Source organism: Orcinus orca, chromosome 6 (genome assembly GCF_937001465.1).
Source record: "Orcinus orca chromosome 6, mOrcOrc1.1, whole genome shotgun sequence".
In the NCBI taxonomy this organism is placed as follows: domain Eukaryota; kingdom Metazoa; phylum Chordata; class Mammalia; order Artiodactyla; family Delphinidae; genus Orcinus; species Orcinus orca.
Genome location: NC_064564.1, coordinates 5,239,651 through 5,259,285, shown reverse-complemented (window position 1 = coordinate 5,259,285; position 19,635 = coordinate 5,239,651). Strand labels below are relative to the sequence as shown.

The following is a 19,635-nucleotide window of genomic DNA, read 5'->3' as shown; positions in this document are numbered from 1 at the left end:
ATTTTGTTGTTCATCATTTTTGTTTGCTCTTTAGTTCTTCTGGGTCCTTGTTAAATGTTTCTTGCATTTTGTCTATTCTGTTTCCAAGATTTTGGATCATCTTTACTGTCATTACTCTGAATTCTTTTTCAGGTAGACTGCCTATTTCCTCTTCATTTGTTAAGTCTGGTGGGTTTTTACCTTGCTCCTTCATCTGCTTTGTGTTTTTATGTCTTCTCATTTTGCTTGACTTACTGTGTTTGGGGGTCTCCTTTTCGCACGCTCTGGGTTCATAGTTCCCATTGTTTTCGGTGTCTGTCCCCAGTGGGTAAGGTTGGTTCACTGGGTTGTGTAGGCTTCCTGGCGGATGGGACTTGTGCCTTTGTTCTAGTGGATGAGGCTGGATCTTGTCTTTCTGGTGGGCAGGACTGTGTCCAGTGGTGTGTTTTGGGGTGTCTGTGAACTTATTAAGATTTTAGGCAGCCTCTCTGCTAATGGGTGGGGTAGTGTTCCTGTCTTGCTAGTTGTTTGGCATGGGGTTTCCAGCACTGGAGCTTGCTGGTCGTTGAGTGGAGCTGGGTCTTAGTGTTGAGACGGAGATCTCTGGGAAAGCTCTAGCCGATTGATATTATGTAGGGTCGGGAGGTCTCTGGTGGTCCAGTGTCCTGAACTTGGCTCAGAGGCTCAGGCCTGACATCAGGCTGGAGCACCAAGACCGTGTCAGCCACATGGCTCAGAAAAAAAGGGAGAAAAAAAAAGAAAGAAAGGAAAGAAAGTTATTAAAATAAAACTTTAAAAAATTTTTTTAAATAATATTTAAAGTTATTTTAAAAAAAAAAGAAGAGAGCAACTGAACTAATAAAGAAATCCACCAATGATAGCAAGCACTGAAAAGTAAACTACGATAAACATAAAAATCAGAAAATGGTCAGTCGCATACAGCACACCCCAAGTCTCCAGTTGCTCCCAAAGTCCACCTCCTCAATTTTGGGATGATTCATTGTCTCTTCAGGTATTCCACAGATGCAGGTACATCAAGTTGATTGTGGAGATTCAATTCGCTGCTCCTGAGGCTGCTGGGAGAAGTTTCCCTTTCTCTTCTTTGTTCGCACAGCTCCCGGGGTTCAGCTTTGGATTTGGCCCCGCCTCTGCGTGTAGGTCGCCTGAGGGCGTCTCTTCTTCGCTCAGACAGTACGGGGTTAAAGGAGCCGCTGATTCGGGGTCTCTGGCTCACTCAGGCCAGGGGGGAGGTAGGGGCACGGAGTGCGGGGCGGGCCTGCGGCGGCAGAGGCCGCTGTGATATTGCACGAGCCTGAGGCGCGCCGTGCGTTCTCCCGGGTAAGTTGTTCCTGGATCCCGGGACCCTGGCAGTGGCGGGCTGCACAGGCTACCCGGAAGGGGGGTGTGGATAGTGACCTGTGCTCGCACACAGGCTTCTTGGTGGCAGCAGCAGCAGCCTTAGCGTTTCATGCCCGTCTCTGGTGTCTGCGCTGATAGCTGCGGCTCGCGCCCGTCTCTGGAGCTCGTTTAGGCGGTGCTCTTAATCCCCTCTCCTCGCGCACCAGGAAACAAAGAGGGAAGAAAAAGTCTCTTGCCTCTTCGGCAGCTCCAGACTTTTCCCCGGACTCCCTCCCGGCTGACTGTGGTGTACGCACTAACCTCTGCAGGCAGTGTTCACGCCGCCAACCCCAGTCCTCTCCCTGCGCTCCGACCGAAGCCCGAGCCTCAGCTCCCAGCTCCCGCCCGCCCCGGCGGGGGAGTAGACAAGCCTCTCGGGCTGGTGAGTGCTGGTCGCCACCGATCCTCTGTGCGGGAATCTCTCCGCTTTGCCCCCCGCACCCCTGTTGCTGTGCTCTCTTCCGCGGGTCCGAAGCTTTCCCCCTCCGCCACCCGCAGTCTCCGCCCGCGAAGGGGCTCCTAGTGTGTGGAAACCTTTCCTCCTTCACAGCTCCCTCCCACTGGTGCACATACCTTCCCTATCCTTTTATCTCTGTTTATTCTTTTTTCTTTTACCCTACCCTGTTACGTGGGGAGTTTCTTGCCTTTTGGGAGGTCTGAGGTCTTCTGCCAGCGTTCAGTAGGTGTTCTGTAGGAGTTGTGCCACGTGTAGGTGTATTTCTGATGTATCTGCGGGGAGGAAGGTGATCTCTGCGTCTTACTCTTCCGCCATCTTGAAGGTCCTCCCAGTAGTATAATCTTCAGAGTGTTTATAAGGATTAAACTTGCTCATATCTGTAAAGAACTAGCAGTAAGTGTGCAATGTTAGCTGTTGTTATCATATCATTATTATTACCACAGGATTCTTAATTCCTGGAATGTTCTATTACAAGACATACATAACCTTCTGTTGAAACTTAAGCTAAGGTGTGTGTGACACACAGTAAAGCTGTGTGATGTCTCATATTTTAGGAAATTTTTTTTAATGGTATTATTTTTAAATGTAAATTACTTAACCTCATAAAAATCATACAAGTTTACAAATATTTCATTAGATATACATGGTAAGCACTATATCACTAAAATTAACTAACACAATAAAAGAAAATTTATGCCATCTTTTCAACAGACTTTTTATCATTCTTCAGCAGGTATTTTATTGGATGAAACTTTGCTCTTTGCTGGGTGTGGTTTGGGAAAAATATAAGGTGGATAAAGGAAAGAGAACTAAAATTCATTTTTGAACGTTTATTTGTTTAAAGTAGGTAATGCATGAACATGGTGTAATGTTTAAAATTATAAATGAAAGTTAAATAAATAAATATATAAATAAAGGACTATCATATGGCTGGGAAAAAATAAAATAAAAGTATAAATGTACATACACAGACGTCTCCACCAACCTGGATCTCCTCTCCCCCATCCCCCTTGCAGAGGTGAAAGTCTCTCAATCTCTCCTGTGTGTTTCCGGAGATATTTTAGGCATACATGAACAAACACATTTTCCTCCCTTTTTATACAAACGGAAGTGTACCTAACATCTTTCGTGTTCATCTTTTTTCACCAGAAGCTGTAGTGTAGGTATTGTCCCAAGTCTCTACATAATGACCTTCTTAACGTATTAATGACTCAGAGCTTCATTGGGGGTGGATGTCCCTGGCTTATCCCACCAGGCCACTGCTGATGAGCAGTGTTGTTAACGCCCCTGCTGTTAGAGAAGTGCTGAATAAATGACGTTGTGCAATTTAAATAAGCTTGTGTATGTGTGGTACACCTGCAAGATAATTTTTAAGAGAGAGAAATGCTGGGTGAAGGGTTGGAAGCATTGTAATTAATTCTTGAAAGAAATTTAAAACTTTCTGTTTATTTTTGAATGTTAATAGGGGTTTAAGCACACAATTGAATAGGAAAAAAGAGATGAACAGTAAACATAAGACTGTCTCACAGCACTTTCCTTCCCTCATCTGGTTTCCCCCCGCTGGAGAGAACTAGCCTCACCAGCCTTGTCTTTTCCCTCCAGAGATACGTGTCAGGTAAATGAGCATATGCGCTTATGTAGAAGAATGCCTTTCTTCAGGTAGGCTTTCGTCTTCTTCTGCATAGTAGTTTGTGGAGTCAGCAGACTCTCGCCTGGATGTCTCTGGGCACAGAGCTGCGGGCTGGAGTGTCCACGGTCACATTAGAGGGACTCTTTGTCTCCATCCCTCAGCCTCAGCCAGCCTGGACATGACCTGTAAAGGTAATGTTTTCTTCCACCTTCACGTAGCTCATTGTTTCCCTGGATGAAATGATAGCTGTAAATCCTGCAGCCCTAACCCTCGAACAGCGATGCTCAAACCCACAGCACGTGTCCTGGGATGCTCTTTCCCGTCGTCCCAGAAACCGCCTAACTTCTCGCCGAAGGCTCATATTTCCTGTGTCTCACATCCAGTCGTCAGTTCTCTCTCTGATGGATCACATCTTCCAGTGGCTCCTGGGGAAAGGTGATGTGGGTGGTTAATCTTGGGATCTTGTATATTTCAAATATCTTTCGCTTACTCTCCCACCTGATTTTTCTGGATGTAGGATTCCCAGTATAAACTGCGAAGTAATTTAACAGTTGTCTTTCTGCCTGTCAATGTTACTCCTGAAAAGTCTGAAGACATTCCATGTCTTTATTCTTTGCACACGGCACTTGGTGTTGCTCTACCTCCACAGCTGTTTTAGGGTCTTGTTTCATGCCTCCAGGGTCCTGAAATGTCACAGTGATTTGCTGATACGGGTCTTCCACCTCACTGGGTACCGTGAGGGCCTATTAACCTGCAGTTTTATTTAATACCAGGAAGTGGTCTTAGATTATTCTTAAATTATATTTCAGTACACTGTACTATATTTTTTATGTTGTACATGTTACATTATATATAATACATATTGTAATATCATGTGTATAGCATATATTAAGTGTAATGTAACACTTTAATATCATTGTGTAAATTATTGTTTTTAACACTCTGAGTCTGTTAAAGGGCACTTGGTTCAGGAAATTGCACATTAGTTACTTGAAGAGGAATGAGGTCTCCGGTAACAATATAAATAAGTATTTCTTATATTTTCAAAATATTTTGGCAACAAATTACTGAATTTAACGTACCATATTTTAGCACTAGTCTCACACACACGCATACATATTTATAAAATATATTCTGCTACTCTTATTGTATAGACTAATTTTAAGAACATAATTATTGGTAAATAACAATATTTTGAAAAGAGGAATTAAGTCCAAATGTCAGAGTTTGCTAACACCTTTTACAACATAAATATGATATCATTTTCTTAAATATTTTCCAATCTTTCCTAATGTCAAATAAGAGCTCTTCCTTTTATGTGGTCAAAAAATATGTAGGATTAAGATTAAACCAAATAAAAAGCACATATTTATATTTGATAATTCCTACATATATTGCACATACTAATGCAGGTTTATAAATCATAAGCTATTATAATAGGTAGAGCCAATAATAAATGTGTACGTGTTCATTTTGGTTTTTCAGCCCCTTATTTCCCCAGACGATCCACCAGCATCTTCCTGTGATGTGTTCAGTACGTAAATATTATGACTAGATCCATGTGATGTTAACAGAGCCTCTGAAGAGTGCAGGCAGAATTCCACTAGTCATATTTCTTTATTAAAGAAATGTTACTGTTATATTACATCTTGTTATGTTGCAAACACATATTTCGTTCTTCAAGGCTAAAGCACAATTAGCAACTGTATTTGTTTTCCCCTTTTAGTGGTTGTTACCTTTTAGGTATTGGAATAATTTGAGAACTGGCTCTGACGTGATGCTCAGTGACTCTTCAGGCTTTGTGTCGTTCCTCTTTGTTTTCAGCCTGCAGTGACCTGGAGCTCAGGGAGATGGCCAGCAGACTGCGGGACTGGTTCAAGGCCCTGCATGAGAGTGGAGGCCAGAACAAGAAGACGAAAGCATCGCTGCGGCCGGAGAGAAGCAGTAAGGCTTCTAAATTTGATGTGTGTCGTTGTCTTTGATATGGGATTTTATGTCCAGTGAATCACTTAGGTGAAAGTTTACTGTTTACTTAGATGCTGAACAGAAGTCTGAACATTGTTTTTACTTCCAAGCTCAGCCATGACATGTATTTTGCAAGGAAATAAAGCGTTTGTGACAACTCCGATTGGAAAAGGAATTAGAGACAGCATTGAGCTTCCAGTTGAATTGAAAGAGTAGGAATATTTTCCAGTATTTTGGCTGAAGCGCTAAAGAGTAGAACAACACGGGGAGCAAAGGTTATAATTTTGAAATGCTTAGATTTTTAAACAACACGATTAGCCCTCCTCCACCTTAGTCATTTCTGATTTGACCCAAGTATGTCAGTAGAAACAGGATGTTTACCACACTGCAATTCAGATTCATCAAAGAAAGAAGGAAGGGCTTCCGTGGTGACGCAGTGGTTGAGAGTCCGCCTGCCGATTCAGGGGACATGGGTTCGTGCCCCGGTCCGGGAAGATCCCACATACCGCGGAGCGGCTGGGCGCGTGAGCCATGGCCGCTGAGCCTGCGCATCCGGAGCCTGTGCTCCGCAACGGGAGAGGCCACAACAGTGAGAGGCCCGCGTACCACAAAAAAATAAAAAAGTAAATAAGAAAGAAGGAAATAAGAGCCAACTGAATCTTACATGATTCTTTCGTCTATATAATCTATATAAAAGTGTTTTAATTTCTTAGAAATAGGAACTGCAACCTGAAATAGTGCACTTGCTATGAATAATTTTATGAACTCTTCACTTTATATTTTTTCATTTATAAAAAATATCTATAACATTTTTCATGCATGTAAAAGAAAGATATTGAAACCTGAGCTTAACTGGGGGGAGCTTTCCAAGACCACCTCATTCGCTCTAAGATGCAAGGGGCGAAGGTGGGACAGTGACCAGGGGCAGCGTCCCGCTGACAATAGAAGGGCCCAGTGCCCGCTGCTTATCGCCATGAGGCCGTGAACTCCCGCTCACAACCCTCAGCTACCCGTTTCTAACAGAATCACTTGATAAGAGGGCACGGCCGTCCCTAATCTATGTTTCCTAAAATGCCCCATTTGTTTTCTTGTCACCAAGGAATTTTCTGTAATCCCAGCTCCTGGTGTTTACGGATCGTATTTATGTTCAAAAGAATGTAATCATTATTTTTCGTTCAGCTTTCACAGAAAGACATAATAATTGTGTGTGAATGTGTGGTGGTCACATCTATATGCTTCTTAGGAAGTCCTCAAAGAAACCACAGTATTTCCCTACCTCGTAGGAGCGCTTCCAGGCTTGTCTCTAGAATTATCGTTTAAATTTTTGACAGAAGCTAATTTTTTGATGCCTTGAGAGTAAGTAAGATGCCTGATCTTACTTAATAGAAATAATAAAGTATGTTTGCCCCGTATTCATGTCTGGCATAGCGCAAAGTTTTGTTCCAGATCCTTCCGTATTGACTTTTTTGATTCATGTCCACACCTGTTCTCCCAATACACATACTTGGATATTTTTATTTCTCACTCTCACCTTTATCTGTTGAGCTTAGTTAAGACTAATAATCCCTCCTGTATTTGGAAATGGATAAAAGGAGAGCTTGTAGGACACGCAGTACAATGCCTGGTTAATTGTACACATTCCTAAATATTATTTCCCTTTCTGGCTTTTTCTTACAAAAAATGAGACAGTCTTAATATTGTGGGCGAATTAACAGGAAGCCCTTTGGGAGTTGAATGTCTTTGCAGAATCAGTGAAACAGTAGGTAGAGGATTATTTATAGAGCCTGAAGGGGTCAGAGGCCAAAGGGAGTAAATCTCCAAAAGGAAGCTGTTAAAAGATAAGACAAGTCCCTAGATGGGGAGTGGCCGAGTCCCTCAGCTCCTGAGACCCGCCTACCCCTGGGTGAAGCCTCTCCTGACACCGGCCCTCCAGTACTGGGCACCCCGTCTCTTTTCTAGTCCTGTTTTTCCTCCATAGCATCTCTCACCGTCTACTATAATATTCATCTACACATTTTTTGTTTATTTTCTCTCTCTCTGCACACTAGAGAACCATAAATGAGAGATCACCATTGTATCATCAGAATGTAGAATAATTTGACACGTAGCATTCACTAACGTTAAAACCGAGTAGAATTAATGGATGAAAGAAGCCATCAAAATACTACATTGTGTGGATATACCATAATTTAATCAAGCACTTGTTCCCCTAGGAATGATTATTTTCTCCTTCTCAATCACTTCTGCGGTTAATTGGTAAGCTTTTATGTCTGTAAGGAAGATTCCAGGTAGTCGAAGTAATAGGTCAATATTACTTCGCATTTCAAATTATAAACAATAAAAGATGTTACCAGACTGCTTTGCAAAACGCTTAGGGCATTTCTAATTTCTAACAGCAAAGCACGAAGAGTTAACTTTTGCCTTGATCCCTGGAAGTAAAAAAATAACTACCATTCTTTTTAACTGTTCATTCTGGTGAGCATGCTGTTACATTTCATTGTTAATCTAATTTTTATTTCCTTTTTTAGTAGTGAATTGTTCGCAAAATATTGGCAAAGGTTGGCGGGGCTTTTGCACAGCAAAACAAAATAAAATGTCTTAGCTCAGGCTACTATAATTAAATACCCTAGACCAGGTGGATTGAACACTACACATTTGTTTCTCAAATTATGGAGACTGGGAAGTCCTAGATCAGGTGCTGGCAGATTGGGGTCTGGGTGAAGGCTCACTTCCAGGCTTGGAGACAGCTGTCTTCTCACAAGGCAGAGAGAGAGAGAGAGAGAGAGAGAGATCTGGAGTCTGTCTTTTAGGCCATTGATCGCATCATGAGGTTCTCCCTTCATGACCTAATCACCTCCCAAAGCCCACACCTCCAAATGCCATCACTTTGGGGGGTAGAGCTTCATATTCATGAATTTGGGGTGGGGGACACAATTCAGTCCATAGCACAAAACCAAACAAAAAAACGTCCTAAGTTATGTCAGCTTATATGTTTAATTCTGAGAAATCCATATTGATGGCTTACATTATAATTGTATTTAAATAGGTCCTTCTAGTACTTTTTGTGCTTTTTGCTGTATGTGTTTGCTGCTCTGTTTTTTAGATATATGGATTTATTTCTGTTTTATCCATTAATTATGCTTCTTATCCCTTTATTTTATTACACTGTACCCTACTTACCAGTTTTTAGCATAGATTTCATGTTATCGGATAGTAATATTACCACTCCTACTTTCAAATTTATTACATTTGCCTGATATACTTGCTAACACTTTATTGTCAGTCTTTCTTTATTACTTAGACTTCAGTGTCTTTCTTGTAAACATACATAGTTGGCTTCTGAGTCTCTTTTTAATAATTAAGATAATAATTTTAATAATTAAGATAAACATAAGGCACAGGAAAATATTCTGATCAGACACAGAATGTTTACCATTCAGGCAGATTGCCCAGAAGACAAAGAAAAACTTATTTTACAATCTTTTTTTTTTTTTTTTTTTTTTTTGCGGTACGCTGGCCTCTAACTGTTGTTGCCTCTCCCATTGCGGAGCACAGGCTCCGGATGCGCAGGCTCAGTGGCCATGGCTCACGGGCCCAGCCGCTCCGCGGCATGTGGGATCCTCCCGGACCGGGGCACGAACCCATGTCCCCTGCATCGGCAGGCGGACTCTCAACCACTGCGCCACCAGGGAAGCCCTACAATCTCTTTTCAAGAGTAGACCAATAATCCAAGAAAATTTTGTCATTAGAGAAGAAAAGAAATCACATTTTAGTTTTGTACCACTATCATATTTAATACTAATTTTAAAATATTATGTGAATAAATACACCCTTTAAATATTAGCCAGCAGTGACCATGACAAATAATTTTGGGGGGAACATTTCATCAGTTTTTGTATCCGTGTAGATTTTATCTTATACAGGTTTTGAAAATTAGTGTTAGAATAAATTTTATCTTAGGGTAAATTTTATCTTAGAATAAAACTATATTTTTAACAAAATGAGCTTTTTTAGACCAAGGTGGTTGCTCCTGGAGCCCCTGAACCTCTCGAGACCTGCCCCTGATGGGGCGGAGCCCTGAGCTTGAGTGACCGCAGGGGCGGAGGGTCGGGACTGAGCAGAGAAGCCCAGGGTGAAGACAGTGGGGCCCAAGGGGTGTTCAGGACACCGTAAAAATATCAAATAAGAACAAGCGCAGAGCGAAGCCTGCCGCGTGTCCTGCCCACCATCCACCACAAGGTGGGGTGTCACTGCAGGACCTTGCTTCGGACATGTGGGATCCCCATCCGATGCACCATCCATGTCTCGGGGGAAAAAAAGGGAGGAACAAACCCAGACTAAGTAAAGAGAGACTTTATTTAAAGACTCTTGCGATGGGGAGAATACCTCAATCTCAAACTTGCAAGCGTCTCACATCAAACAGAAGAAGGCTTTTCCTTTCCAGGAAGGGGTGAGCAGGGCTAGAAGCACCATTGTCAGGGAAGAGGGCAGTGGGCATTAAGAGGCAGCAAAACTGAGGACTTCGGAAATGCTTCTCTGCGCGGTTGACCCGCTCACCTACCAAGCAGGAATGTGAGACCCTGCAGACGTCTCTATGTTACGCAGAATTTCCGCCCTTTCACGGCTCTGGTCTGTGTTCTGATGTGTCGTCTGGGCCACTAGTTTGCTGCCCACCTACAATGCACGTGCGGGATGGCTTAGCTGGGAAATTACGGTTTTCGGTCTACAGAGCAGTTGTGTGCTTTTAAATGTGTGCGCCCGGAAGTACCCGAGTGTGTGTTTAAGTGTAAGTGGGCTGTCTCCTCACTCCCTCAGCTCCTCGTGTCATTGATTTTTCCCTCTGGCTGTTGGGTCCTTTCCATGCGCTGACCTTCCTTCGTCTGCTCACTGGGGCCCGTCTGTTGGGGGCCGACCCTTCGTTGGCAGCCTTCTCTCACGAGGTGGGAAGAGCCTCCCTTTGGCTTTTCCTCAAAGCATCAGGAAAGCCCCCGGTCTCTGAGCCTTGAAAGAGGCCACTGCCCCCCGCGGGTCCCTTAGCTGGGCTGGCCTCCATCGTGGAACCCAGCCCGCGGTGCCAGGGCTAGAGGGAGTGGGTCTTGACCTTCCCCAGAGCCTACGGTTGTCTACGGTCTGTCTCAGAGTCCGTCCCCTCCTGTCCATCCTCGGACCCCTAGTCTGTCCCTCCGTGGGGACGGGAAGCCCCCATCCTGACCTGCACCCCAACTTTAGACTGCAACACTCGCTGTACAATGAGGGGACAGTAGAATGAAGTCCATCCTGTGGGGGGGGGGGCAGGTCACTGCGTTTTGAGTGGTCAGAATACCTGCCTTATGCGTCACCAGCCAACTTCCCGTTTAACCTAGAAAGAGTGACAGATCTGGAAAACAATTCAGAGAAAAATTCTTGTTTGCATTCAAACGTCGAAATATTATTGCCAGGGGCGAATATGTAAGGGAGGGCCAAGACGGGTATATTTTTCTGGTTGTGCGAATAAGTATGCTTAAGTGCCAGTATCTGTTGTTTAACACATACCGTGTTACCCTTGAGATAGATACTTGTCTTTTGAGATAGATACTTGTCTTTTCATGGATCTGTATCTCTAGTGATGTTTAAATCAAAGGTAATTTTCATTAAAATGGCCCCTGTTTACTGTCTGGAAATATACAGTTTACCTTCTATGTTGTTAGACTGTTTGTGAATAGAATATTTATTTTCTTACAAAATAACTCTGAAAACTTACATCTGTTTGATCTAACCTTATAGACTAATAGACAGTAAGAGTCAGAGAATGAGTTCAGGGATGGCGCTGGCTGCCACTGAAGTGTGGGCACAGGAGAGTGGAGAATCGTGTCCCCGCGGGTCTGCTTTGTCAATGCTTTCTGTCCTTAAACAATGTGAAATTCACTACTCTACTTTGCATGTGTAAAGTAATCGGCACATTCGTATAGTCTGAGTTCTTTATTATTATTTTATATGTATATAATTTAAATTATTAATTTTTCTGCACTGTTATGATGAGTAGAAATACAGATCAAGCCATGAAATCCCTTGTTTTCCTTTATCCGAGTCTTATAGCCCAGCTCACTGTATGTTAATTGCAGAGCCACTCCTGGTCCTTAGCTGAATGCAGAGTGGGGAATACACTCTCCTCATTCCTACCCTTAAGCCAGATTGCTAAGAACTGTTAGTACAAAGGACTGTAGTGCCCTCACCATTGCCCTGATGTCTCTGGGCTCTGGGAGGTCTCACAGGATTTGTTGATCAATGTATCAGAAACACTTGCTTTGTATTTGCTGTTTTGAGGTCCTAGGACACGCTCCCCCCGGGGGTCTGTCCTCACTCACCTCCACCAGCTTGTTGCCCAAATATCCAGCCTCAGAGGGCTGCGCTCCCATCACATGTAAAACAGCAACACAAGCTTACTTTCCTTTATAGCATATGTCACTACGTGATATACAGATGTTTCCTAGTTTGTTTTCTGTCATTTCCAAGTAAAACGTAAGCTCTGTGAGGCCAGGAACTTTCTTCTGTGGGATCCCCAGCTCCCAGAAAGACAGCCCTGGCACACAGTAGGGACGCAGGAGCAAGTTGTTTAGTGAATAAGTTAAAATCTAATCACAAGTTTTCATCTAAAAATTGGTCTAGTTTCACAAGAGTGATAAAGTGGCTTGTAGCTGCCTTCCCATGTTTGCTGAACAGGCAGGTTCCAGGAGGGCAATTCTCTGACTGTAGCGGGATTGAAATAAACGGATCAAGACTTGATGAAGCTTAAATGAGAAGGTACCCTACTTCTTTTTATAAGGCAGTGAACCCAGAATGTGGACTGTGCTTTATAAGGAAGGGGAACTTGCCAGCCTCTTACACTGGCTACCAAATTAATGCTGCTATGCATTTTACATTAGTTAAACATCTTGTCACACTGCCCAAAATAAGGTATGGTGAAAATAGTGGGTTTCTTTTCCTACTGGTTATTGTAGTAGTTATTCTTAACTCTCAAACACAATAGGACACTAACCTGAGTTTTTAATTGACCAGATTTTATCACCGCCATTACATAAAGGATTTTATAACCCTTACCCAAGAAGAATTGATTGTTTATCTGAATATTGGATAGTGTAAATATTACATAGTTAAGTGGTTTCAGTTGACAAAAAAGATCGATAATGTTATAGCTTCTTAAGAAATTAACCAAGCTGGTAAAGTTTGCCATTATTTTTTAACAACTTAAGTCTACTTTATATTAAAAAAATCAGGCTTCTTCGGTATGTTTTATTTGGGTATAGTTTAGAGCTGTCACAAAGGAATAACCGTAGAAAAGCGCCTAAGATGGTAAAAAACTTAAAATGTATTTTATGAGAAGGTGAAGGAAATAGATCTATTTGGCCTCTGATTCTGTTATCATCATACCATGAAAGTACTGTTTGAGCCTTTTTTCAGTATATATGTTGTGCCTATCTAAACTGTATGCTTGATATATTTTGTTTTCTTATCTAAATCTCCAAAAATTTAAGAACAGAAACACTATACCAAGGTTTGTTTGTTAATATGGTTGCAATTGTGTGTGTGTGTGTGTGTGTGTGTGTGTGTGTGTGTGTGTGTGTGTATGTATGTATGCCTGTCCGTCTCTGAAAGAGATACTTATATTAATTTTCTTTTTGTCAGTTGGGAAGCATCTGGACTTCAGAATCACATGCAAAATCCTCAGATTAACAGTCTGACTAGGATTAATTAAGATAACGTCTGGGCTTCCCTGGTGGCGCAGTGGTTGAGAGGCCGCCTGCCGATGCAGGGGACACGGGTTCGTGCCCCGGTCCGGGAAGATCCCACATGCTGCGGAGCGGCTGGGCCTGTGAGCCATGGCCGCTGAGCCTGCGCATCTGGAGCCTGTGCTCCACAACGGGAGAGGCCACACAACGAGAGGCCCGCGTACCACAAAAAAAGAAAAAAAAAAAAAAAAAAGATAACGTCTTACTTTTGCTTTCCTACCCACCAAATGCTTTGCTCAGTCAGACAAAGTGAGAGACTACTTAACACTCAGGTAAACAAACACATTCTAATTTCTTACCAAGATGACACACTTTATGTCTGCTGCCTTCACATTGAGAGGAAGGTTGAATTTGGAATCACGTGGCTTAAAAACAGTGTCCCATTTTAATTTAATCAGGAGCATTCTAGGTATAGCAGGGAACTTCATTTTTGAAAACAAAGGTCTCTAAAGTTGGTGGATAAATTTTCTTTTCTTATTTCAAGTAATAAAATGAAAATTCAGATCACTGCTTGTTTTGTTTGTTATCTGCATTTTCTTCTTTTAGTAGGTAGATCCAATAACTCTCTCCATAATAAAATTTAATTATACACTTCAGTATTATTAAGGTATTGTCTTAATATTTAGATATAATTTTATAGAAATTATGTATTTCCTATTTAGCTAGATTGAAATTATGTATTTCATATTTAGCTAGATTGAAACGATAAATATAAAATAAGGTGCTAAGTGAATGATGTATTATAATAAAAATGTTTTGTTACATTATTATAACCTAGGAAATTATCCAGTTGAATTTACTAGCACTAAATTTTGGTGAGACTCTAGTCTTTAGGAAGTGTAGTATTCCAAATAGAGGGAATCATTATTAGCTTTGAAAACTTGGGAATCATTAAAAAGTAGGCTGCTGGTTGCTTCTCACAGGGTAAGTGAACTATTGTCAAATTTATTACATTCCATTTTCAACTAAATAAATACCTTAATTTCAAAATATAATCATGTAGGGTGTTCAGAGCACATTTAACCAGTAATTTGAACTATTTGAACCTAGAAAAAAAGGGATAAAGTACCCTCCCCCCCAAAAAAAAAAAACCAACAGAGATTTTTTAAATCTGTACAGAAAAAGAAAACAAAATATAAAGTTTCACATTCCATATATATGTCATATATATTCAGTCATTTATAAGTAAGCATTATTTTTGTCAAATTTTACTCTAATAATTCCAGTTGAGTAATACACAAAAACCTGGAATGTTTGCTTAGTAGATGTCTTGAAAGCAACAAAATGTGATAGCAAAAACGAAGGGACAAAGTGTAATAAGGAAATAAAATAGCTCAAACACATAACTGCCATAGGTTATTTAATGTGGCAACAAGTGATTCTAGACACCACAGTGGTCCTTGGGCCACAGGCTAGCCAATTAAAAAGCGATTAATTTTATGATGATTCCTTTGAGACATTAATGAGTATTAAATTATTCTAATGTATCACAGCTGGGAAGGAAACATATATATAACATTGATTTTTCCTATTTAATTTTTTTTTTCCTATTTAATTTTTAATATCATATATTTTAATTGCCTGTAACATATGTTTGTTTGTTTGTTTTTTGTGGTACGCGGGCCTCTCACTGTTGTGGCCTTTCCCGTTGCGGAGCACAGGCTCCGGACACACAGGCCCAGCGGGCATGGCTCACGGGCCCAGTCGCTCCGCGGCATGTGGGATCTTCCCGGACCGGGGCACGAACCCATGTCCCCTGCATTGGCAGGCGGACTCTCAACCACTGCGCCACCAGGGAAGCCCTTCACATGCTTATCTTTTTAATGCACATGAAGGAACATGAAGAGAATTATTGTCCTTTTACCAACTCCACCCGTTCCTTCCCTCATGAGGTGAAAATTGTTACCAACCTGGTACACATGGTTTCCAATCCTACTTCATTCTCACACAAGCATATATATTCACATAAACATTTTTAATGTAAATGATCTCACACTATACACAGTACGTGGCAGCAAGCTGATTACTCTCCATCATTTTAACCTTTTAAATCGTTATCGTATTGCAAATACGTTCTCACAGCATCTTTTTTGATTTCAGAGCTCTTAGTTTGTGAGAGAGACTTCCCTAAGAAAATACTGACGTGGATATTCTTCTAATGTATATATTTTTGCACTTAAATCTCTAAACCATCCCCAGTTTTTTGGCATGTGATAGGATTCTGGCAATAGATCATATTTCCTTACTGAATTAAAATAACGTCTTTGCGATTATTTAAGCCACATTTATTCTCTATGCCTCTATTTTCTCTTTAACCTCTCTGTTTTTTGAGTTTCTCTGTGATTCATTTCTCCTGTAATTGTGTTACGTTCTGATGTCATACTTCATGTGGGTTTAGTTCTTTCAAATGTGTTAAAGTCCGTTTTATGGCTTACAATATGTTCCAAATGCACTTGAAAGGAGCCTGTATTCTGTTATTATGCGTTGGAGTGTCCTATCGGTAGAAGTTATTTCAAGTTTGTTGAAAATTTTGTTCGGCTCTTCTATACTCTTTTCCGTCTACTTGTTCCACTGATTTTTTTTTTATAGAATAGTGTTGAAGTCTCCAGATATAACTGGGAAGTTTTCTGTTCTTCCATTCAGTTCTGTTCATTTTTTTGTCATGTGTTTTGTTTTTTCTTTTTTTTTTTTTTTGGCTGCGTTGGGTCTTAGCTGTGGCACGCGGGATCTTTGTTGAGGCACACGGGATCTTTCATTGCAGCACACGGGCTTCTCTCTAGTTGTGGCCTTAGGGTTTTTTCTCTCTGGTTGTGACGCACAGGCTCCAGAGCGCATGGGCTCTGTAGTTTGCAGCACATGGGCTCTCTCACTGAGGATGGGAGCTCGGTAGTTGTGGCGCACGGGCTTAGTTGCCCCGCAGCATGTGGGATCTTAGTTCATGGACCAGGAATCAAACCCGCGTCCCCTGCAGTGGAAGGCAGATTCTTTACAACGGGACCACCAGGGAAATCCCCTTGTCATGTATTTTGAAGCTTCATTTCTGGTAACAAGTGCATTTAGGGTTGTTTTGTCTTCTTACTGAACAATTTATTATTATATAATGCCCCTTTTTATCTTGGTAACATTCCTTATTCTGAAGTCAAATATATTATTAGTAGAATCAGTTTGGCTTTCTTTTCATTAGTGTTTGCATGATATTTTTTTCCCCATCTATTAATTTCAATCTACTATGCCATTTTTTTAATGGTTTCCTTTAGAATAATATATAGTTGAACCTTGGTTTTTTATTCAGCCTGGCATATTTTTTTTGTATTTTAATTGATATGCTTAGATTATTTGCGTTTTATACAGTTACTGATATGGTTTAATTACAATCTCCTTTCTTGCTAGTTATTTTTTATTTTTTCCATCTCCTCTTTGCCCATTTTCTTTTCTTGTAATGCCTTGTTTTGGACCAGTTAAGTATTTTTATGATTTCATTTGACTCTGCTCTTGACATTACTTTTACTTTACCTTCTTTTAAAAGATTTTTATTGGTTGCTCTAGGATTTATGAGATATAAATTTAATTTTTCACAAGCTACCTTCAAATACTGCCATTTTGTATACATTAGAAGGAATTACAGCTCTCAATTTATCCCATCTTTTGTGCTATTTTAACGTATGTTTTGCTTTTACATATGCTACAAATACGAATGCATTGCTAATACCTTTAGAGTAGACATTCAATTATCTTTTAAAACAATTTGAAATTAAAAACCTGAATTTCATGTTTATCTTTATTTATGCAACATCCAGAAATCTTCAGTTTCTTTTTTGTAGCAATCCAAGTTTCTACCTAATATCACATTTATTCTGCCTAAAGAAATCTTTTTTTTTTTCAACAGTTCTTATAGATCACATCTGTTTTAAATAAGTTTTCTCCCATTTTTGTTTCTTGAAAGGTACTTCTCCTTCCTTTTGCAAAGGTAATTTCTCTGGGTAGTTTTGGGTCCAGAGCCCATTTTCTTTCAGCACGTTACAGATGAATTTTCCTTGTATTCTGGCTTCTGTGGTTGCAGCTGGGAAGTCAGCTGGTCATTCTCGTCTCTTTGTTCCTCTGTAGAAATGTGTATTGTGCCTCGAGCTGCTTTAAAGATTTTTCTCCCCATCACTGGTTTTGACTCCAACGTGTCTAGGTTTTGTTTCTTTGTTTGTTTGGTTCTTATCCTGTTTGGTGTCCTCTAAGATTCTTACCTCTGTGGTCTGAGGTATCTCATTAATTTGGAGGATTCTTCATTAACTCTTGAAATACTTCTTCTACCCTATTTTCTCTCTCTTTTCCTTCTGCCATGTCAGTCACTGTCTGTTGGTCTGTTTGATAATGATCTACAGGCCTTGTATGCCCTGCACTCCTGCCCCGCCCCCTCCCCCTACTTCTCCTGACATATCTTTTAGGTTTTTGTTCTTATAGTTTCTGCCTATAGTTTTAATGCAGATTTTACCTTTTATACTACAGCATCTAATCTATTAATCATATTCATTTTAAATTACTTCTCTGATAGTTGCTGCCTCTGTCATATCTGAGTTTGTTTCTATTGAGTGTTTCGTCTCATAGCAATGTTTTGAAATTTTTCCTTCCTTTTTTGTATGTCTGTTTCTTTCGTTAAAAGTGGACATGTTGAGTAGACAGTAAGACTGAGGTAAATAGTCTTTATGCCTGGAAGTGAGGCTGCCTCCTGTTTTGCTTGGCCTTTGATAAGGTGATCAAGTCGGTCCAGTCATATACCTGAACTTGGTTGTGTTTTGGTTTATAATTGTCCCTTTCACTGCATCTCAAGCTTCAGATTCCTTTGTGCTGCCCTGTGCTTGTGGTCGGGCTAGTCACCATGGTCTTTTTCTCCACATGCTTCTTTATGATTTTCCTTTGAAACCCAGCCTCAGGGAAGGTCCCCCTTCATGGTCTTTTCCCCACTGGCAGGCTACTGATACTCGGTATTCGACAGTTGCTACCCGGACCTAGGAGCGTCCCTTTCTGTTCTGGTTGAGCTGTAGCTGTAGGTAGGACCATGTACCTGGGTCTCGAGGTGGGACCTTCTCAGAGACCCGACGATCCTCTGCTGGTGGCAGGGTTCTCCCATGATCTGTACCCTGAATATTGTCCTGCTGTCACTCAGAGAGAGCTGGGTTTTCTTTCCCACTCCTGTGGTGAAGTATCCTCAGCTGTGTCCACAGGGTGACAGAGGCTCCCACCCTCCCCCAGGAACTTCAGGCTTGCTCTGTGAGGGGTACAGGAAAGGGGGCACAGGTGGACCCTCATACTTTCTCACAGCAGCTTCTGCTTCTCAGGTGGCTTTCCTGGGTCTCTTGTCCCACCCCGTGTCTTTCTTGAAAGCACTTGCTGAGGTCTGTGGAATAAAATCTGTTGGTGCTTATGGACCTTCTTCCTTTTGCGGCTTCCAGGGGTTGTCTGCTGTCAGAGAGTAGACATACCCTAAGCCTTCCGCAATTCATGGAAGATCTTGGCTGCGTTCTCCTCCATAGCTTATATAACGTTCTGTGGCTTTCTCAGGTGGTCAAATGCTCGCACTGTCTCCTTCTGGAGCCATAAGACTGTCACGGGTCCTGAGTTATTACACTGCCCAGAGACACAGAGTCCCTGATGAGCTCAAAAAATTGTGGTTTTGTAGATGTTTCATATTTTTCTTATTGTTAGGGTGAGAAAAATACTCTTTTCCACTTCCTCCCTCAGTGGAAGCAGGGAATTCTTGCCTGAAGAATATTTTCAATGGATATAGATTTTTGAAAGCATTAAAAACATGTTTTCTTTCTTCATTTAAAGATATCATTCAACGCTTCCAGGACTCTATAATTTCTGATGAGATACCAGGATTTAACTGAATCGTTTAATTGTGATGTGTCGTTTATCTTTAGTTCTTAACAGTTCGACTAGAAATGACCTCCTTTGTGTTTTTGCTTGAGGACTGTTACATCTCTTTAATCTGTAAATTTAGGTATTTATCAAAACTTCTACCACCTTTCCTCCGACTACTTCTCCTGCCCCTTTCTCTCTCTCTTCTCGTCTGGGCTTGAACTACATGTGTTATGCTCCCTGATACAATGTAACAGTCTCAGAGGCTCTGCTCATTCCTATCCTGGCTTTTCTTGCAGTAGATCCTTGCAGCTGATCTATACACAAGTATCTTTCTTTCCTCTGTGAACTCACTTCTGCTCTTGGCTTCATCTGTGATTTTTTTTTAAGGTTGTGTAGCTTTATCTGTTGTTTTATTCTTGAATTTCTATTTTGTTCTTTCTTATAATTTCTACTTCTCTTCTGATCATTCCTGTCATTGCAATTATTACAAGCGTATTTTTTTCTTCATTAAAGAGAGCTATTTTATTTGCTTTAAAATTTTGTCTGCTAACTCAACAACTGGTTCATCTCAGGTTTATTCTCAGTTG

The 19,635-nt window shown here is 41.1% G+C and overlaps 1 protein-coding gene across 3 annotated transcripts in view; it reads left to right on the top strand.

The window, feature by feature from the left end:
- Window positions 1-19,635, top strand: part of SPOCK3 (SPARC (osteonectin), cwcv and kazal like domains proteoglycan 3) — a 440,790-nt gene that overhangs the window by 390,275 nt on the left and 30,880 nt on the right. For 2 of the 3 annotated variants that reach the window (XM_049711361.1, XM_033403539.2), the window contains exon 7: window positions 5,289-5,408. The exons of the other annotated variant lie outside the window; for it this stretch is intronic. In XM_049711361.1, coding sequence (XP_049567318.1) covers window positions 5,289-5,408 — 120 coding nt within the window. The remainder of the gene's footprint in view (window positions 1-5,288; window positions 5,409-19,635) is intronic. 3 annotated transcript variants of the gene reach the window in all.